Consider the following 23,112-nt stretch of genomic DNA (forward strand, 5'->3'; position numbering starts at 1 on the left):
CAGTCTTGTAGGAATCTATTCTGAAAGTATTAGAAATAAAGCCATGGAAACTGGTATATTGATTTACAAACTATGGTATTTAATTTGAGAGGCATATGCACAAGTGAAAGTGGTGGAATCTAGAAAGATCAGAATATAGATACCATGCCTTTTTCTTTAAACTCTTCTATCTACATACATTTTTGGTTTTGAGGCTCAGCAATGTTTACTTAGGAAAAAAAAAAAAAGAGTGGAAGGGACTGAGTAGACTTGATTATACTTATGAGTACCTATAAATGCTATATATCATTTTCTTTTAGGAATGTTAGGAAAGTCAAGGTAACCGATTAAAGTTGTGGCAGTGGGTCAATAAAGTTCTCTCTCTTTTTTTTTTTTTTAGGGATTTTTGCTATAGGGCATGTGTGATCGCCAGAAAGACAGAGAGATAGAAAGTGAGAAATCACCCCCCCAGGGGGATTGCCACACTGCAATCCCTCCTCCTCCATTCTCCTCTCGGGATCCCAGGCACGCACGCACACGTGCCCGGCATGAGTTTAAGCCACCAGGGCTGGGACTCAAACCACGGTTGACTACATGGGAGTCCAGCAACAAAGTCATTATGCCAACCACTGGTCCCAAGTTCTTTCTTTCTTTCTTTCTTTTTTTTTTTTTTTTTAAGAGAGTTTTTTGCTATAGAGGCCCTGCATTCGCCAGAGAGGCAGAAAGCAAGAAATCACCTCTCAGAGGGATGGCTACCCTGCAGTCCGTTCTCCTTTCTCATCTTGGGATTTTGGGCACACATGCACACACACTCTGCATAAGTTTAAGCTGCTAGGTCTTGGACTCAAACTATGGCCACCTGCATAGGAGTCCAGAGATGTAATTATTTCGCCATCTGTTGTTCCCAGTAAAGTCTTTTTTAAATCTCAGAACAATAGATTCATGAACTTACACAGTTAGAGAGGACATTAGCGATTACCTAATATTCATTTGATTTATGTATCATCTGTGCTGCTTTTGTGCTACAGTGAGAGTTAGGTAGTTGGCAACAGAGTATATACAGCCCCAAAACCGTAAATTTTTTTTTTGTTTGTTTAAATTGCCAGAGGTTGTGTGTGTGTGCCAGACACAGGGAGGGGGCGGGGAGGAAGCACCCCCCAAGTGGAACACAATCATACTGCAATTCCTTCTCCATTTCTTCATCTCATCAGGATCTTGGGCATACATATACATGTATTCAGCATATTCTCCAAGGTGGGGGAGACAAGATTCAAACCAGAGTCAGCCATGTGGACTCTTCTGGCTACAGGGCCAGCTGTAAAATATTTTCTATCTAGCCCTTCACAGGAAGTTCGCTGACTTTTGAATAGATCAATCTATCATTTCACAAATGTAGATAAAAAGAGTCAGATATTGTAAATGAAGGCCAGCCATAGCTTAGTGATTAAGGCAGCTAGATCTGATGTAGCAACCACAGGGTTTGAGTTACAGCCCCAACGGCTTGAAAAACACTGGGCGCATGTTTATGGATGCCCCAAATCCCAACAGGGTGGAGAATGGAGAAGGGATTGTGGTACTACCATGCCCCATTGTGGGTACTTTCTCCCTCTCTGTTTCTCTGGTGGTACACATACCCCGTGGCAGAGAAGAAAGGGAAATAAAAAGTAGTAAATGAAATGTTCTGAGATTACACAGCTAACTGGTGGTCAAAGTGCAAATACAACTTGGTTCTCCTTTTAATATCTCCATTTTATTATTTTTGTTTGAAGGAGTTATATCTGGATGGGATAAGATAATTTCTGGTACAGAATTTTATTAGCTCATTATATTATAAAACATTGTTGCTAGGGACAGTAGTCCATCAAGTCTTAGATTACATGATGACAAATATCTTTTTTCTTTTTTTTTCAAGGCGTTTATTTTTTAAGGTTTTTGCCATAGGGCATTTGTGTTTGCCAGAGAGAGCGAGAGACAGTGAGAGGGAAAGTGATAAGTAACCCCCCTGCGGGGGCAATGGCCACACCTCAACTCCTTCTCTTCCGTTCTCCTCCTGGGATATTGGGCATGCACACACATGTGCCCAGTGTGATTTTCAAGACACCAGGTCCGGTGGGAACCAGCAGTTAGCGTAATGGCTATGTTGCTGGACTCCCACGTAGTCGACCGCAGTTCGCCTCCCGGACCCGGTGGCTTAAAACTCATGCCGGGCATGTGTGCGTGCGTGCCCAAGATCCCGAGAGGAGAATGGAGGAGAAGGGATTACGGCGTGACCATCCCCGCTGGGGTGTTATTTCGCGCTTTCTGTCCCTATGTCTCTCTCTGTCTGTCTGGTGAGCACACGCGCCCTATAGCAAAAAACCCTCCAAAAAAAAAAAAAGACGCCAGGTCCGGGACTTGAACCACGGTTGGCCACATGGGAATCCAGCACCTTAATCACTACACTACTTGCTGCCCCCCCCTTTCGTTTAAATTACCAGAGGGCACATGCACTTGCCAGAGAGTTGTAGAGATGGGGATAGAAAGTACCACCCAATGAGGCATGATTACCCACAGTTCCTTCTCCTCAATTTCTCCAAACTATCAGGAGTTTGGACATGCATTCACACACACCCAGCATGGTTTTCAAACCACCAGGGCTAGGACTTAAACCACAGTTGGCCACGTGGGACCATGTGGGATCCGCCCCCCACCTTTACCCACTATAGGTCCAGCCCTGGACAAAAAAAAAAAAAAAAACACAACTTTTTAATCTGAGTTGGGTAGACTCTGATTTTAGTATATATAGTTTCCTGAGTATGCATCTTTGGTTGGGTCTGCTCAGCAGTTTGGTAATGAGATTTTTTTTGTTGCCTATGTAGCCAAATGGGCGAACTGTTGAAGTGGCTGAAGATGAAGTTGTCCGAACACCTCGAAGTGTAACAGCAAAGCAGCCACCAGAGACAGACAAGAAAAATGAAAAGGTAAGCTTGGGAACATAAGAAATTACATGTAAGGTTTTTAATAGCGTGACATATAAAAATAATGCTTTTTTCTTTCACAAGAGTTTATATATACTCCCCATTTAAGGAAAACTGAAAATCTAAATGAATCATAGAAGGGTGTTGATATTTAAATAAATTGTTTTCTGTTCTTCTAAGGAAGGATGTATCATCAAATATTTTACACATTGCTGTGGCATTATTAAATACTAATTATTCTCAAAACAATTTATTCATAAATTGAACATCTTTTGTATGAGTAAGGTTCCAGAGATATAACATATCTCTTACTCAAAAACAACATTGTGTTAACCTTGTTAACTACTAGCATAAAAAGCTGAGCAAAATTGTCCAGTGGTTTAAATGTTAAAATAGATTTTTATTGTGATGGAAACAGTTCAACTTTATTTAACCAAAGAAAGTGTTCCATAAGGTTATTTTTTTTTTTAAGTTTTCTTAGAGTTTATTTTTTTCTCCTATAAGAAAGAGACTGAAAGGGGACCAGCAGGTGGCGAGATGGTTAAGGTGCTGGACACTCCCACATGGCCGACCAGGGTTCAAGTCCTGAATCTGGTGGCTTGCTTTCTCAGTTCCTCCATCTCTCACTCACTCTCACCCTCTGTCTCACTCTGGTCAAATTAAAAAATAAATGAATGAATAAATAAATAAATTATTATTAAAAAAAAAATAGAAAAAGAAAGAGACCGAGAGAGAGAGCAGTAAGCACTCCTAAAAGAGCCTTCACACTGCAGTCCACCCCCAGCCAGCCCAGATCGTGTGCATATGTGTGCACTCGACTTGTAGAGGCAGTACCCAGGATGTGAACATGGCTCCTTCCCATGTGGGTCCAGTTGTATTACTGCTTTGCCATTGTCTGGTTCATTATGGAAAGGTATGGATGTCTGTTTTGGTTTGGCTATGAAGTTTTTCAAATATAACAGTCTGTTACGGTCCTTGGTATTAATTTGACTTAAGCTAGTTTATAAGCATGCAAAAAATACTAAGGAACTTTTTTTAAGAATTTCTTTTATTTTATTTATTGTTTTTCTTTAATTTGACCGGAGATAGACGAGAGAAACAGGAAGTGAGAAAGCAGGCCGCCAGATCCGAGACTCAAACTGCAGTTGGCCATATGAGAGTCTAAGCACCTCAACGACCATGCCACTTGCCAGCCCCAAAACAAGGAACTGTAAAAGGTGGTTCCTTCTATGTGTAAGAGAGACTTTTCAGTTGAATTCTTTTCTGTATCCTGAATTACATTCCCCCCTTTTTAATGCTGTGCATGCATAACACCTTTTCAGAAAAAAAAGAAAAAATAAACAATTAGCTAAGTGGTTTTCTAGGAACTAGGGTGAAGCAGCTCCATCCAGTTCCATGAAATAGTTGTTACAGTTTCTTACTCTTCACACTTTCATAATGTCTTTGAAGAAATGATTAAATCAGTTCTCTGTCTGTAACCCAGTGAAAATTCTAAAGCCAAGACAGCTACAGAGAGAATGGCTTGAAATGAATGATAGTTGTGGGAAATAATTAATCTGTTTGACTTTGCTCTTGGCAAAAAAGTAAATAATAAATGCCTTGTGTTAACAAATAAGCATATAATTTAAAGATGATGCATTTACAAAGTGAATAGTTGATAGGCCTAATACAGATTTACATATCTCCCACCTAGTAATACCTTGTTCCTGGGTCTTCTGTTTGTGAGCATTTTATACTACTTTTACTTCTTCTCCCTTAATTATCCCCAAAAATTTGTAGTTGAAAGTACCATTAATCTCTGATTGATTAGTCATGCTTAGATTGGGTGTAATGGTGTAAAAATCACACTTTAAAGTTTATAATCATCATTCTAGGAAATAATTATAATAGTTGACTTTTTAAAAAAAATTATCAACCAACCTGTATACTTGGCAGCAGGGTGGGGGAGGAGAGAGAGAGAGAAAGAGAGAGGCAGAAAGGGAGAAAGCACTTCCCAGTGAGAGCATGGCCACACCACAATTCCTGCTCCGTTTCTCTATCCTGTTGGAGTTTGGGGCATGTTTACATTTGCATCTGGAGTGTTTTACGGGCCACTGGGGCTGGGATTTAAACTGTGTAGTTGGTTATGTGGGATCCAACTCCCTTATCTATTAGGCAGTTCTATGAAATAGTTGTTACAGTTTCTTACTCTTCACACTTTCATAATGTCTTTGAAGAAATGATTAAATCAGTTCTCTTGTTTGTAACCCAGTGAAAATTCTAAAGCCAAGACAGCTACAGAGAGAATGGCTTGAAATGAATGATAGTTGTGGTAAATAATTAATCTGTTAGCTAGCCCTAATTGTTAACATTTATTAAGTATAATATGGCAGACACCATGCAAGGTGAGGTATTATAGGTATTATATCTAGTAGGAACAACTTGTTGAGCACTTACTAGTTATACTTTTAAGACCTTGTAAACATTATTAAAAATAATTTATAGGCAGGCTAGCATGTGGCGTGGTGGTTAAGGCAGTGGTTCCCATGTAGTAAACTGTACAGTTTGAATCCTGGGCCCATCAGCTTGAAGAACACACTGGGCACATGTGCATGGATGCCCCAAATCCCAAGAGAATAAAGGAGAAGGGATTGTGGGGCCAGCAGATGGCGTGGTGGTAAATGCACTAGACTCCCATTGAACATGGCCGACATGGTTCATTTCCTAGACTTGGCAGCTTGCTTTCCTAGTTTGCTCGCTCTCTCTCTCTCTTTCTCTCTCTCTCGAGTGTGTGTGCCCTATAGCAAACTTTTAAAAAGAGAAATAATAATAATAAGTAAAATGAAGTAAATCTATTTTTTAAAAAATGAGAATTGTGGTGTGGTTGTCTCCCTTAGGGATACTTTCTCACTTTCTCTCTCTCTCTCTCTCTCTCTCTCTCTGTGTGTCTCTGTCTCTTCAGCAAGCATACATAACCTGTAACAAATTTTTTTTTCCCTATAGCGAATTTTTTAAAACTTATTTTGAGGGGCCCACAGGTGGCATGATGGTTACAGCGTTGGACTCCCACATAACTGACAACGGTTTGAGTTCTGGACCTGGCAGCTTGCTTTCTCACTTTCCCTCTCGGTCTCTCTCTGGTCAAATTTAAAATAATAATAATAATAAAGTAAAACATATAATTCTTTACAATTTATTTTGAAAAAAATAATAGTAATTTATAGACATTAGAAGGTAGTATTGTAATTCCGAGGAGGTAGTATTGTACCTATACAACAAATGAGAACTCTAAGACCTAACTTACCTCAGTTCAAACCCAGAACCATCTGACTTCAAAGTCTGTACTTTTTACTGCCCTATATTATTGTTTATTTAATTCCAGAAGGTACTGCGTGTGCCAAAGAGGAGGAGGAAGGGAAGGAAAGTGCCACCCTAGTGGCCTAGCAGGGCCCCGTCATCACACCACAATCCCCTTTTCTCCATTCTTCTTTCCTGTCAGGATCCTGGGCAGAGGCACACACATGCTGACCTGTTTTTCAAACCACTGGACCAGGATTCAAACTGCATTTGACCACATGGAATCCAGTTCTCTCCACATAGTGTTTAGTCACTGTGCTAAAGGGCTGGCTCTGCCTATATTGTTTCTAATTCTCTCAAAAACTCTTCCAGGCAGCTATTAATATATCCCCATTTTATGGATAAGGGCTCTAAAGACTGGAGGGATTATGTGATTTTATTAATTTCACACAGTTTTTGAACCAGTATTAGACCCTAGCTTATGTTGACACCCAAAATCCATGATCTTTTTTTAAAGAGAGATTTTTGCTGTAGTACATGCGCACTCACTGGAGAGACAAAGTGAGACAGACAGAAAGCAAGAAATCACTCCCCAGGGGAGATGGCCATGCCACAGTCCCTTCTCCAGTCTCCCCTTGGGGTTTTGGGTACCCAGTGTGAATTTCAAGGCACCAGGTCTGGGACTCAAACCACGGTCAGCCATGTTCAGAGTCCAACAACATAACTGACACAACTGCTGCACTAGTAGCAGTTCTAGTCTGATTCTAATCTATGATTTTTTTTTTTTTTGAGAGTTCTTTTTGCTATAGGGCGCATGCGCTCACCAGAGAGACAGAAAGAAAGAAATCACTCCTTAGAGGGGATGGCCACACCACAATCCCTTATCCTCCATTCTCCTCTCAGGATCTTGGGCACGCACGTACACACACCCGGCGTGAGTTTAAGCCACGGGGTCTGGGACTCGAACCACAGTCGACTACATGGGAGTCCAGTGATGTAGCCATTATGCTAACTGCTGGTCCCATCTATGATCTTTTTTTATCACTTGACACAACTGCCTTTCAACTGCTGTTGGTTTTTTAATACAAAATTTCTAACTTTAGTTTGTGCCCAATTAATTTGATTTTTTAAATAACAGTAAATGCTGAAGCTTTTTTTTATTCCTTTTTCTTTTTTTTAAACTAGGCAAAGAACATTATTAACCTTTGTTTCAAACTTTATTCTCAGACTTCTTCCCCTTTATTAGCTGCAAAGAATAAACTATATATAAGCAGAAACTGAAAAGAGCTGCAGTGTTCAAGAGGCTTGGGCTTAAAAATATTAAAGAGCTAGATTTTATCAGATCCATTAAAAAAATTTTTTTAAAGAAGCCATAATATAAAGTTGCAGTTCCCAGTAACTTCATCAAGTTTTATCCTTTTCAGAAGTTGACTCAGTTCAGTTTGCCTCATTCTTGGAAGCCTCATCAAAATTCTTCACAAGATTTGGTGCTTCATTATATCATCTTCCTCTCCAGTAACAAATAGTGGTTTTTCATCCACAGATTGTTTGGGCACAGCTTCAGCCAGTCTCCTTAGACTAGTCAGATTATCCACCCCAAGCTGGGGCAGATAGCAGTATCTGTCAACTGCTTTGTCTCAGTATGGCCTCTAATGGTGAAAATACTCACCACCAGAGATGCCTGAACTTTAGGGTTGTTAAAGTGGCTAATTGTTCCCTGGTTTGCAAATATATTTACCTCTTTAATACCAGAGATACTAATTACCCTTACCTTCTTTAAGGAGAACTGAAGTTTTCAATCATCTGTTGTAGCTGTTCTGTTAGGCGGTTGGGGAAGTCATCATGTGTTTTTCTATGCAAAAATGTGTCATGACTTTACCAATAACCCAATGTGAATCACTACCTTCTTTCTGCGAGCAGTTCCTTTCCCACCAGTGTACACTTGGGCCTGCAGTTTGACGAGTTTTTCGTGGTTCATGACAGTTTCTTTCATCTTGTTAAAGCAGAAAAGGGGCTACACAGGGAGACTAAAGTTGACACTCAGGAGGTTTGAGGCAGATCAGTTGAGGTTAGGCGCACACACACACACACACACACACACACACACAGAAATACAAGATGGCAGCTAGAGCTTTTTAAAAAAAAAAAAATGGTGCATGCACTTGCCAGAGAGAAAGAGCTGGAGAGGAAAAGTGAGAAATCATCCTTCAGAGGGGATGGCCACGCTGCAATCCCTTCTCAACTCTTAACTGGTAATAATTTTTGTCTTTCTAGTTTTTCTTTTTCTTTTTTAGTTTTTGCTATAGGGCATGTGCACTTGCTGGAGAGAGACAGAGACAGAAACAGAGAAAGGGGGAGGGAAGGTGAGAAATTACCACCCCCTAGGGGGGTGCTGGCCATGCCTTAGTCCTCTCTCATTCAGTCTCCTCTTAGGATTTTGGGCATGTACACACATGTGCCTGACATGATTTTTTTAAGCTGCTGTGTCTAAGACCTGAAACCTCAAAGTTGACCATGTGGGTCCAACTGCCTTAACCTCCATGCCACCTACAGCTCACCTTTGCATCTTAAATGTATGCTTTTTAACATGCTTCAGTCCAAGTAGCTCTCATTTTAATTAATTTTCTATTTTTTGCGCTATCTGTATTTTTTGTTTTAAAATAAGTGGTATTTTTTAGACTTATTATCTTTATAAAGAAACATATCTTGGGACCAGCAGTTAGTGTAATGGCTATGTCACTGGACTCCCACATAGTCGACCGCAGTTCGTGTCCCAGACCTGGTGACTTAAACTCACGCCGGGCGCCTGTGCGTGCGTGCCCAAGGTCCCGAGAGGAGAATGGAGGAGAAGTGATTGTGATGTAGCCATCCCCCCTGGGAGGTGATTTCTCGCTTTCTATCTCTCTGTTTCTCTCTGTCTGTCTGGCAGGCGCACGTGCCCTATAGCAAAAACCTCTCTAAAAATAAAGAAAAGAAACATCTTTTGTGTCAGCCTCATAGTACATATTAAGCACTGTGCATAGGGAGCTGGTTCTTCATGGCCTACTGTGGTTTGAATCTGCCCTGATGGCTTGAAAAATGAGTAACTGAATGGGAAAATGGGGAAAAAAAAAAAAAGAGGATAGTTGCGTGAGCAAGCCCACTGGAGGATGCTTCCTCTTTTTTCTCCCTCTCTTTTTCTTTCTGGAAAATGTTCATGACTTCTGATAAATTTTTTAAAAAGAACAAAAGTTATTTTTATAACTAGAATCTATTTATTAAGATCTAGTATCGGGCCAGTAGGTTGCATGGTAATTAAATCACTGGACCCCCACATGGCTGACCACAGTTTGAGTTCTGGACCTGGTAACTTGCTTTCTCACTCTCTCTCTCTGGCCAAACTGAGAACAATAATAAACAAATAAAGTTAAATAAATAATTCTTTTTTAAAAATCTAGTATCATGTTTGTTTTCCTCTGAGAGCCACGTCTTGGGCACTTTGAGAAGTACAACTTTTTCCCAAAGAGTAATTATACTCTAAACTGATATTGATTACCTTGCCCTGTCACTTTAGTAAGCTTTCTGGGGAAAACAAACAAACAAACCTTGGTCTAGGAGCTATATATGACAAGAGATCTTTGGTGTTCTCAATCTCAGGTCTATAAGGCAGATTAAACTACCCTAGTTGTCTCATTATATCACTCTTAAGGTCCGTACTTCATCGATGCTAGTCTGCTAGAATACACATGGGATCTTTAGCCAGGCCCAATGCATTATGCTGATAGTTGCTGATAAGAGTAAAGAAAAATGTAAAATGTACTTACCCTCAGAGAGATTACAGTCTAGTCAGAGTGAGCAAAAAGAAGATACCTGGTAACCTTAGGCATTAAGTGCCAGGTATATAGAACAGAAAGGTTATCCTATTTAGGTAGCCAGAAAAAATGAACTTAATTGGACTCTTAAGGATGGAGATGATATTTAAGTAAGTAGAAGTGGGGAGACCAGTTTCGGAAAGGGAGAGACAAATGAACTAGGCATTATTCTGGTGAAACAAATGAACATACTCAAAAGAAAACTCTAGACAGGTATGGGTAGGTATATGCTAAAAAGTTAGATGTGTATAGCTGGCATCAACATTTATGATCAATGAATCATAAATTTGCATTTATGATTGTAGGCTTTAAAAGTAGAAGTATAAAGATTGCTAGTAAGAAAAGCAGAATAAATAGCTATAGAATTTTTATAAAAAGAAAAACAGAGAAGCAAAAAGGTGTGCACTTTGGTCACCATAGACTGTTCAAGATGAAATCAGTGATACCCTCTGAAACTCTGATATCATTCATTGTAAGTCGGAATTAGGGCTTACATTTTTATAGTCTGGCCAGTGGCATGGTGGTTAAGGCACTGGACACCACATGGTCAACTGCTATTCGAGTCCCAGACCTGGCGGCTTACTTTCTCTCTCTGTCCAAAAGATAATAATAATAAATAAAATTAAGTAATTATTTAAAGTTTGTCTCTTTTTAAATAATTATTTAATTTTATTTAATACACACACACACATTTAATTTGCTATAGGGCACATACACTCACCAGAGAGAGAGATAGAAAGTGAGAAAGCAAGCTGCAAGATCCAGGACTTGAACTGTGGTCGGCTGTTTGGCAGCCCAGTGCCTTAACCACCACACCATCTGCTGGCCCTCATTTTTACATCTCTTAATCCTGATGAACAAGTCTGGGAACTTTTTTGTTTTTTTTAATACACCTCAATACAAAGAGTTTAATGAAGGGTTATTAGCATTTGACATGGAGGTTAAAACAGCTGGATCCCACATGGCTGACTCTGCAATTCAAATCGCAGACACAATGGTTTGAAAATCACACCAGGCGCATGTGCAAGTGTACCCAGAATCCCAGGAGGAGAATAGAGGAGAATTGCAGAGTGGCCATCCCTTTCGAGGGTTGATTTCTCACTTTCCGTCTTTCTCCCTGGCAAGCTCACACACCCTATAACAAGCTAAAAAGAGAGAGAGAATTTAATGAATTGTCCAGGATAGTTGCGTGAGCAAGCCCACTGGAGGATGCTTCCTCTTTTTTCTCCCTCTCTTTTTCTTTCTGGAAAATGTTCATGACTTCTGATAAATTTTTTAAAAAGAACAAAAGTTATTTTTATAACTAGAATCTATTTATTAAGATCTAGTATCGGGCCAGTAGGTTGCATGGTAATTAAATCACTGGACCCCCACATGGCTGACCACAGTTTGAGTTCTGGACCTGGTAACTTGCTTTCTCACTCTCTCTCTCTGGCCAAACTGAGAACAATAATAAACAAATAAAGTTAAATAAATAATTCTTTTTTAAAAATCTAGTATCATGTTTGTTTTCCTCTGAGAGCCACGTCTTGGGCACTTTGAGAAGTACAACTTTTTCCCAAAGAGTAATTATACTCTAAACTGATATTGATTACCTTGCCCTGTCACTTTAGTAAGCTTTCTGGGGAAAACAAACAAACAAACCTTGGTCTAGGAGCTATATATGACAAGAGATCTTTGGTGTTCTCAATCTCAGGTCTATAAGGCAGATTAAACTACCCTAGTTGTCTCATTATATCACTCTTAAGGTCCGTACTTCATCGATGCTAGTCTGCTAGAATACACATGGGATCTTTAGCCAGGCCCAATGCATTATGCTGATAGTTGCTGATAAGAGTAAAGAAAAATGTAAAATGTACTTACCCTCAGAGAGATTACAGTCTAGTCAGAGTGAGCAAAAAGAAGATACCTGGTAACCTTAGGCATTAAGTGCCAGGTATATAGAACAGAAAGGTTATCCTATTTAGGTAGCCAGAAAAAATGAACTTAATTGGACTCTTAAGGATGGAGATGATATTTAAGTAAGTAGAAGTGGGGAGACCAGTTTCGGAAAGGGAGAGACAAATGAACTAGGCATTATTCTGGTGAAACAAATGAACATACTCAAAAGAAAACTCTAGACAGGTATGGGTAGGTATATGCTAAAAAGTTAGATGTGTATAGCTGGCATCAACATTTATGATCAATGAATCATAAATTTGCATTTATGATTGTAGGCTTTAAAAGTAGAAGTATAAAGATTGCTAGTAAGAAAAGCAGAATAAATAGCTATAGAATTTTTATAAAAAGAAAAACAGAGAAGCAAAAAGGTGTGCACTTTGGTCACCATAGACTGTTCAAGATGAAATCAGTGATACCCTCTGAAACTCTGATATCATTCATTGTAAGTCGGAATTAGGGCTTACATTTTTATAGTCTGGCCAGTGGCATGGTGGTTAAGGCACTGGACACCACATGGTCAACTGCTATTCGAGTCCCAGACCTGGCGGCTTACTTTCTCTCTCTGTCCAAAAGATAATAATAATAAATAAAATTAAGTAATTATTTAAAGTTTGTCTCTTTTTAAATAATTATTTAATTTTATTTAATACACACACACACATTTAATTTGCTATAGGGCACATACACTCACCAGAGAGAGAGATAGAAAGTGAGAAAGCAAGCTGCAAGATCCAGGACTTGAACTGTGGTCGGCTGTTTGGCAGCCCAGTGCCTTAACCACCACACCATCTGCTGGCCCTCATTTTTACATCTCTTAATCCTGATGAACAAGTCTGGGAACTTTTTTGTTTTTTTTAATACACCTCAATACAAAGAGTTTAATGAAGGGTTATTAGCATTTGACATGGAGGTTAAAACAGCTGGATCCCACATGGCTGACTCTGCAATTCAAATCGCAGACACAATGGTTTGAAAATCACACCAGGCGCATGTGCAAGTGTACCCAGAATCCCAGGAGGAGAATAGAGGAGAATTGCAGAGTGGCCATCCCTTTCGAGGGTTGATTTCTCACTTTCCGTCTTTCTCCCTGGCAAGCTCACACACCCTATAACAAGCTAAAAAGAGAGAGAGAATTTAATGAATTGTCCAGGATCACATAGCTAATAAATTATGTTCCTTCAATTTCTTTTCTTGTTTTTTTTTTTTTAAAGCATTATTTTATTTAACTTTATTTATTTTAATTTGATCAGAGAGGGACCAGGGGAAAGTGGTAAGCAAGCCACCAGATCCAAGACTTGAACCGTGGTCAGCCATGTGGGAGTCCAGCACCCTTAACCACCATGCCACCTGCTGACCCCGATGTTTCTTCAATTTTTTGTGATATAGTGCAGCAGTTCTCAAAGTATGTTCAGTGAATCCCTGGGGAGGGGACCCAAGAACCCTAAAGACAAAATTTTTGTAATAATTTCACTGAGTTGATGCTTATACTACTAGTGTAAAAGCAGTTATGGGTAAAACTGCTGGCTTCTTAGTGTGACTCAAGGCAGTGGCAACAAATAGCCTGTAGTCTTTATATTCTTCATGCTATCCAGTTTGTTTCTTTTTTTAAAGGTGGTTAAGGAATCCAGATCCATATGGCTGCCCATGCTGTTTGGGTCCTAGACTCATCAGTTTGAGAACACACTGGGTGTATGTATATGTCCAACATCCCAACAGGGTGGAGAAATGGAGGAGAAGGGATCACAGTGTGACCATTCCTCGTGTGGAGTGCTTTCTCTTCTTCCTCTTTGTCTATGGCAAGTGCATATGCCCACTTGTCCAAAAAGAGGGATTTATTACTAATTTATTAAATCCTGATCCTCGAATACATGCTTCTTAATTATTCTGTGTGATAAAATGCTGCATACTAAAGAACGATATTTGTCTTAAGGAAAAACACTTAGGCAATGAGTGCTAAGATACACTAGCTATTTATTCCCCATTACTCCATTTTGTTTTAAAGTAATTTTTGCTATGGGTCATGTGTACTTGTTGGCGAGACAGAAACAGAGAAAGCAAGTAACCCTCCACCTGGGGGCGGGTAGCCATGCTACCCTCTCCTCTGTCTTCTCTTGGAATTTTTGGGCACACACACACGCACCCGGCGTGATTCAAGCTGCTGTATCCCGACTCTAACCGTAGTCAGCCATGTGGGATTCCAGCACTTTAATCACTACAACACCTACTGGCCCCTGTTGCTCCATTTTTTACTGGAAAGAACAACTGATAGACAAGACATGGTTGTTCAGACTTGGATAGTTGTAGATATTTTCTCAAAAATAAACAAGACAAGGGTCAGGGGACCAGCAGTTACCATAATGGCTATGTCGCTGGACTTCCATGTAGTTGACCACAGTTCGAGCCCTGGACCTGGTGGCTTAAACTCACGCCGTGCGCGTGCGTGCCCAAGATCCCGAGAGGAGAACGGAGGAGAAGGGAGTGTGGTGTGGCCATCCCTCCTGGGGGGGGATTTCTCGCTTTCTGTCTCTCTGTCTCTCTCTGTCTTTCTGGCGAGTACACGTGCCCTATAGCAAAAACCTCTCCCCCCTCCCCCAAAAAAGAGAGATAAGAGTCTGCTCCATAGCACAGCAGTTAGATGTTGTACAAGGGAAGCTGCATCCCACATGACCATCGTGGTTCAAGTCCTTGAACTTGAAAAACATGCTGGACATGTGTACCTGCATGCCCCAAATCCTAACAGGATGAAGAAATGGTGGAAAGGTTACAATGTGACCATCCTCAACTAGGGGTGCTTCCCTCCTGACATTTGATGAGCGCACAGGCTCTCTAGCAATAAAGAAGAAAGAGAGAGGGGAGAGAGAGAGAGAGAGAGAGAGAGAGAGAAGACAGACAGACAGACAGGGCTGTCCTGCACTTCACAGAAAACAACTGATAGTTGTTGCAAATGATAAAATGGGTTTTTGTCAAGTAGAAATAAGAAATTTAGAAAATTTGTATCTGCTAATGTGAGTTTGACAACTTCCCAAGTACTTAGAGAATTTCTGATGACGTCAGTTGTGATTTTAACAAATGTGATTTTTGTAAAGTATGTAATATATAAAAGAATGTTTCAATATTTTAGAAGGTCTACATGACTCAGTGAGCCAGTACTTCCAATTGACCAGTGCTTTGCATAGTATAAAATTATGGATAAAAGATTCATTCAAAGTGCATGATAAAGTGGGCTTTATGTAGAATAGCAAAGTTAATTGGTACATTTTCAGATTCCATGTGGCACCAGCTTCAAGGAACTACTACTGACAAATTTTGATATGACATTTGTTTTCCTTCCTGTATCTAAAACCCAGCACACCTTTCTGTTCTTAGAAAACATTCCAGTCTTGAACGTGACTGAAAAGCCCTGCCTATAGCACCAGTCTCATTTTCCACTTACATTCTCTTCAATTTCAGCCACTGATTTTCTTTCTTTTTTGTTAAACAGCTTTATTTTGTGATACACCATAAAATTCACTTGCTTAAAAGTGTATAATTTTAGTTTATTTACAGACTTGTACAGCTATCACCACAATCTAATTTTAGGACATTTTTCTGACCCCAAAAAGAAAAAGAAATCTTGTGCCCATTAGTAGTCACTCATCATTTTTCCTTCCCTTCCACTCATCCCTAGCCTCTGGCAGACAAGAGAAAAATACCTATAGTTACCTGGGAGGAAAAAAAAATCTATTGGAATACTTCTCCAGTCACATATCTCTGTGTATATAGCCAGATTTTCTTGATGTGCTTTAATCAAAACAATGTATCACAATAAATTGAAAGCAAAACCAGATATGTAACCCCAGCTGTTTTATGCCAGATATCAAAGATAATTGCAAAATGTAAAATAACCCACTCTTATGAAAATTCTTTTTATTTTGGAAAATGTATTTACTCATATAGATATATAATATATTATAATTAGTAATTAGTTTATTATGATTGAATCTAAACAATTTCTTAGTTTAAATTTAAATTTATTATTTCATAGATATGTCCACATAGACAAAGGTTTATTGACATCCTCAATACATTTTTTTTTGTTGTTATTGGGTGCATGTCCTTGACAGAGAGGTGAGAGTTGTGGGGGAGATGAGAAATCACCCCAGGGGTGATGGCCATTCTGCAGTCCTGAGCATACACACATATGTGACCAATGTGATTTACTTATTTTCTTTCTTTCTTTCTCTTTCTTTTTTCTTTTTTGTTAATTAGGGTTTTGTTGTTGTTTTGCCATGGGATGCATGTGCTCGCTGGAGAGAGAGTGAGAGAGAAAGTGAGAAATCACCCCCCTCAAGGGAGATAGCCACAGTGCAATCCCTTCTCCATTTTCTCCTCCTGGGATTTTGGGCATGCACATACATGTACCCAGCCACTGGGTCCGGGACTCAAACTGCATGCAACCACGTGGGATTCCAGTGCTGTAACCACTATGTCATCTGCTGGCCCCAACCCAGTGTGATCTTCAAGCCACTGGGACCAGAACCATGTATGAGTCCAGTGCCTTAACCACAGTGCCACTTGCAGTCTCCCATCCTCAGTAGTCTGAAAAGGCTGTCCTGTGACAAAGGAATTTGGGAATTGCTGCTCCAGGAATGATCACTGTCTACAAGGGCAAAACTAAATAATTCTTAGCTTGCATAGATTAAATCAAGCATAAGCTAGAGTAATTCGTAGCAAAACAGAAATACCTGTGTGTTCAGCATATACATTTGTGTTTTATCTTCCATAATGCATGCTGTGGAGACTAGAGGTCGACAGAGCATGACCATATCTATTGTAGCTCTCTCTGCCTGTTTTTATAAATAAAGTTATATTGGATCATAGCCAACTTATTTATCATCTGTGGCTGCTTTGCACTATAACAGCAGAGGCCTTATGGTCTGCAAAGCTTAAAATATTTACTCTCTGGCTTTTTTTCCCCTGAAACTCTTGGTTTAAACTCTTATTCTAGGCTTTTGGATTTATTAAAATGTTTCATTACTGGGGCCAGCAGGTGGCATGGTGGTTAATTCACTAATTCCCACACGGCAGACCACAGTCCAAGTCCCTAACTTGGTAGCTTGAAAATCATGCTAAGTGCATGTGCATGAGTTCCCAGAATTCCTAGAGGAGAAATTTCTCACTGTCCTCCCTGTCTCTCTCTGGGAAGTGCACATACCCTATGGCAAAAACTGGAAAAAAAATTTTTTTTTTTTTTTATATTAGCTAGAGAGCATTGCTGTGGTCTGATTCTGTGTGTCATGGTTGACTTTTGGTCTCCCTTGCACCACGGGTTCCTACCCAGGGAAATACTTTTCAAGGTTCTCTTTAAAAGAAGTAAAACCATTTTCTTTCAAAGAGGGAATAATTTTCCAGGGAAACCTCACTTTCGCCCCTAGACTTTTCTGTCTAAACTTCAAAATAATTATGGAACTGAGATGAGATGAAGGACTTGGCCGCAGTCCATTGTTTTTCCACTGCATTGTTGAACCAACAGGAAATGGCAAGAAGGAATTAAAATACAGGGAAATGATTAATTTGGGTGTAAACATGCTAAGATTGAGATGAGAATGGTATTTCAAAGTGGAATTAATTTATTGGAAATGTGAGAATTATATCTGGGAAATAATTCAGCGCTATATCAAAGAAGTTCTTTTTTAAAAATAATTATTTTATTTATTTTAATTTGACTAGACAGGGACAGTGTGAGAGACAGAGAGAAAGTGAGAAAGCAAGCCGCCAGATCTGGGACTTGAACCGTGGTTGGCCTTGTGGGAGTCCAGCACCCTTAACCACCATGCCACCTGAGGCAAGGTATTCTTAAGAAAGGTTTCTTGGGGACCAGCAGTTAGTTGGTGTAATGGCTATGTTGCTTGACTCCCATGTAGTCGACCGCGGTCGGTTCGAGTTCCTGACCCAGTGGTTTAAACTCACACCTGGCGTGTGTGTATGTGTGCCCAAGATCCCAAGAGGAGAAAGGAGGGGAAAGGATTACAGCGTAGCCATCCCCCCGGGAGGTGATTTCTCACTTTTTGTCTCTGTCTTTCTGGCAATCTAGCACGCCCTACAGCCAAAAAAACCTCTCCAAAAAAAAGAAAAGTTTCTTGTAAACATTTTTAGATTGCAAATTGATAGCCATTCTACTTGTGTGGTGTACCATTCCTGATGAGCCCACAACAGACATAATTAAATAATTTAATGCTTGGATTTTGGATTGAGTATACAAATAATTAACAATAGCTCAGAGATTTCATATGAATAGAACAGAATAACAGGTAGGGCTATGTGTAATGCAGTCCAATTTTAACCTTCTTCATTGATTAAATGTTAATTGAATATCCCTAAATGCAATATACTGTTCCAGGCATTAGGAAACATCATGGTTGTAAAACGAGAGTTCCAGCTGGTCGGATAGTGCCCACCTGTAGTACAGGCCTCTCTGGAGGCAGAAGTAAGGTAATCAAAAGGTTTTTTTTTTTTTTTGGAGAGGTTTTCGCTATAGGGTGCATGTGCTCGCCAGACAGACAGAGAGAGACATAGAGACCGAAAGCGAGAAATCACCCCCCAGGGGGGATGGTCACGCCACAATCCCTTCTCCTCCATTCTCCTCTGTGGATCTTGGGCACGCACGCACATGCGCCCAGCGTGAGTTTTAAGCCACTGGGTCCGGGACGCGAACTGCGGTCGACTACGTGGGAGTCCAGCAACATAGCCATTACGCTAACTGCTGGTTCCCTAGAATAATGTTTTTAAAAATTTTTTAATTTATTTAATTCCATTCGTTATCATTATTATTATTCTTAATTTGACCAGAGAGAGAAAGGGAAAGTGAGAAAGCAAGTTACCAAGTCAAAGACTCAAACTGCGGTCAGCCATGTGGGAATCCAGTGCCCTTAACCACCATGCCACCTGTCAGCCCTCACTTGACTCTAGTGGGTCAGCAGATGGCATGGTGTTTGGGGCGCTGAACTCGCACATGGCCAAATGCAGTTTGAGTCCCGAACCTAGCAGTTTGCTTTTTCACTTTCCCTTTCCCTCCCTCTCTCTGTCTCTCTCTGGTCAAATTAAAACATAGTAACAATAACAAATTGAATTAAATAAGTAATTCTTTTTTAAAAAATCTTGACTCTAGTTAAATTACATGCTTCCAAAAAGGGGGGGAACCTATTGCAGACTTTCTACTAAAACTACATATTTTCACAGTCTTATCCTAGCATGTGTCACAGTCAGTAAGTTTGTAAACTGCTGGTGTAGAGAAAGTAATATAACCAGTATGCCCCTTGAGCTAGCCCTACTTACCTTTTTAACCATGCCCAAACCATGTATTTGTTTGAAATAAACGAGAAAAATAAACAGTGCCAAAATGTAGAACAGTGTAAGGACAGAAAGTAGATAAAACAGACTCTAAAGCAGTGGTTTCCAGTCTTCTAATTGCAGTTGCTAGAAGTTTTCTAAATAAATTCCACTAACAATTTTAGTTTTGTCAAATACTTTTTATTCCCCTGGCATTTGCTATAGGGCACATGTGCTTACTGAGAGAGGGAAAGTGAGAAATCACTCCTCATTGAGAATGACCACACTGCAATCCTTTCTCCATTCTTCTCTCGCAATTTTGGGCATGCACACACATACACCCAGCATGCTTTTCGGGTCACTGGATCCAGGACTTAAACTGTGAAGTCAGCCATGTGGGATCCAGCTACCTTAACCACCTTGCCACTGGCTGGCCCTGTCAAGTACTCTTAAGAAAAATTATTACTGTTCCAAAATTGAGGAATATTCACCCAGTGGAAGTAAAAACAGAAATCTCTGGGACGTGGTGGCACCCACCCTATGGCAAAAAAAAAGAAATTAAAAAAAAAAAAAAGAAAAAGAAATCTCTGAAAATAGCATCATTTTGGCATAAAGTTAGTGAAAATTTTTACACACAAGTTCGTAGTATGCAGACTAAAACATCATAATAATTATTTTATGAATCATTTATTTAATTGTATTTATTATTATTAATTAGTTCGCTCTAGGGCATGTCTGCTCACCAGAGGGAGACATAGAGTGAGAGAACGTGAGAAAGCAAGCCACTGGAGTCAGGACCTGAACCACAGTCAGCCATGTGAGAGTCTAACACCTTAACCGCCAACTGTTGGACCCCATAATAATTTTTTTAAAGAGGTTTTTGCCTTAGGGCAAGTATGTTCCCTGTAGAGAGAGAGACAGAGACAGTGAGAGGGAAAATGAGAAATCATCCCCCAAGGGTTACGGCCACACCAGAATCCCATGTCCTCCTTTCTCCTTTCAGGATCTTGAGCATGCATGCATACATGCCCAGTGTGATTTTCAAGCAACCAGATCCAGGACTTGAACTGCAGTCGGTGATGTGGGAGTCCAGCGATGCAACCACTATACTACCTGCTGGCCCCATAATAATTATTTTCAACATATAGAAGATACTCAGCATTCATCTTTTTCATGCTCTATTTTCTTCACTAGTTCCTTGTAATACCAGCAAAATCTTTAGATGTTTATGGGGCCATGAATATTAAAGATGTCAGTTTATCACATTTTATAAAGAAATTTTTTTTTTTTTTTTAACTTGCTATAGGGCACGTGCAATCACCAGAGATAGAGAAAGTGAGAAAGCAAACCTCCAGGTCCGGGACTCAAACCAGTGTCAGCCGTGTGGTGCCCCAACCACCACACCATCTGCTGGCCCCAGTTATCATATTTTTAAAAACTAGTCATCAAATAAAAATTTCTTTCAGAACCTGGCTACATACCATGTACAAATAGTTAATTGCAAAGTAAAAGTAGTATCACTAGCTAGCCTCTGGTTTGGTAATTAAGGTGGCTGGATCCCACATGACTGACCATGTGGTTTGAATTCTGAACCTGGTAGCTTATAAAACATCCCAGATATGAGTGCCCAAAATTCCAAAAGGAAGGAGAAATGGAAAAGAAAGGATTGCAGTATAACCTTGCACCTGTGGAGGGATACTTTATTGCTTCCCCCCCACACACATAAACACTCTTCCTCTCCCTCTCCCTCTCTATTTCTATCTATCTGTGACAAGCACAGGCTACTTCTGGCCAAAAAACAAAAATTAAAATTAAAAAAAAAAAATTTATCACTTTTACAGTATCCCCCTTATGATAGTTCTGATACTATACAGATATTAGATTGTACTAAGTTGATTGTCTTTTTGGCATGAATCAAGCACTGCTTTGCCATCCTTATATTTGCAATTCTTTAAAGTAGCAAAATTTGCAAAGATGGTACTTAGTAATTTGAGTATATCTACTTTTGTTGCCAACTTGTACCTTTTGCCATTCTGATAAGAGAAATAAAGCCGTTCATCTTAAGAATTAAAAAGTGAGGGATCAGCAGTTAACGTAATGGCTATGTTGCTAGACTCCCATGTAGTCGACCGCGGTTCAAGTCCCGGACCCGGTGACTTAAACTCACGCCGGGCGCTTGTGTGTGCGTGCCCAAGATCCCGAGAGGAGAATGGAGGAGAAGGGATTGTGGCATGGCCATCCCCTCTGGGGGGTGATTTCTCGCTTACTGTCTCTCTGTCTCTCTCTGTCTGTCTGGCGAGCGCACACGCCCTATAGCAAAATTCTCTCCCCCCCCAAAAAAAAAGGTGAAAGAAGAACACAATTATAGAAATCATTTTTGTGTTTTCTTTAGTAACCACCTCATAATCTGTGACCTTGAACAAATTATCTCTAGTTCTAGAACTAACTTTTTTGTCATGCATTTTAAGACCCTGGTCTCGGAGACCAGCAGGTGGCGTGATGATTAAGGCGCTGGACACTCCCATATGGCCGACCACAGTTCAAGTCCTGGATCTGGTTGCTTGCTTTCTCATTTTCTCTCTCTCTCTCATCAAATTAAAATAAATGAACAGGGACCAGCAGATGGTGTAATGGCTATGTCGCTGGACTCCCATGTAAGTTGACTGTGGTTCGAGTTGTGGACCAGGTGGCTTAAACTCACACCGAGTGTATGTACATGTGTCCCCAAGATCCCAAAAGGAGAGTGGAGGAGAAGGGATTGTGGAGTGGCCATCCCCCTGGGTGGTAATTTCTCGCTTTCTGTCTCTCTGTCTCTGTCTTTCTGGTGACCGCACACACCTTATAGCAAAAACCTCTCCAAAGGAAAAAAAAAACCTTTAAATAAATAAAATAAAATAAAATAAATGAATACCTATTTGTACTTCACTTTTATCCAAAAAAAAGTGATTAAATTTTACTAAGATATAATACGTGTCTAGTCATTAGCTGCCTCACTTTGGATTTTAGAGGACCGCAAGACACAACATAGGAGGTATCCTAAGAATGGGAAACTACTATTGAACAGGTTGGCAGTGGTATCCTTACTGTACATGGGTTTATAACATTCTGTGGCAGATGCCAATTTATGTGTGCTCAGTTCAGTAGGATAACTGACTGCATTACCTCATGTGAATAAACCTTTAGTAAATAGACCACAACAATGCTACAGATGGCAGATAAGAATCATACAAGTATGACAGCTGAAAATGAGGGTGGTGACTACTGTTCTAGTAAGAATTCCACCAGCCACACCATCTTGAGGTTAGAATTATTTAATCAGATTGGATAAATTGGTCCCCAATTTTTTTTAAACAGATTTCTTTTTCATTCATTCATTCATTACTTCATTTTAATTTGACCAGAGAGAGACACAGAGAGAGAGAGAGAGAGGAAAGTGAGAAAGCAAGCCACCAGGTCCAGGACTCGAACTGTGGTTGGCCATGTGGGAGTGTCCAGCACCTTAACCACCATGCCACCTGCTGGTCTCCCAAAATTTTTAATTATCAAGAAGGGTTTCTGAGTGACCAGCAGTTAGCATAATGGCCATGTCGCTGGACTCCCACATAGTCGACCGTGGTTCACATCCCGGATCCGGTGGCTTAAACTCACGCCGGGCGTGTATGCGTGCGTGCCCAAGATCTCGAGAGGAGAATGGAGGAGAAGGGATTGCGGCGTGACCATCCCCCCTGGGGGGTGATTTCTTGCTTTCTATCTCTCTGTCTCTGTCTGTCTGGCGAGCGCACGCACCCTATAGCCAAAAA

The 23,112-nt window shown here is 40.2% G+C and overlaps 1 protein-coding gene across 1 annotated transcript in view; it reads left to right on the forward strand.

Annotated features, from left to right (window-relative positions):
• The window catches only part of LOC102468552 (protein LYRIC), a gene marked incomplete at its 3' end in the record, with an annotated part of 71,693 nt that overhangs the window by 18,309 nt on the left and 30,272 nt on the right, over positions 1 to 23,112 (forward strand). Inside the window, 1 exon segment of the mRNA XM_027765473.1 lies at positions 2,838 to 2,939. Within this exon segment, the coding sequence (XP_027621274.1) occupies positions 2,838 to 2,939 (102 nt within the window).

The sequence above is a fragment of the Tupaia chinensis genome, unplaced genomic scaffold, assembly GCF_000334495.1.
Source record: "Tupaia chinensis unplaced genomic scaffold, TupChi_1.0 Scaffold138407_1, whole genome shotgun sequence".
Classification (NCBI taxonomy): Eukaryota; Metazoa; Chordata; class Mammalia; order Scandentia; family Tupaiidae; genus Tupaia; species Tupaia belangeri.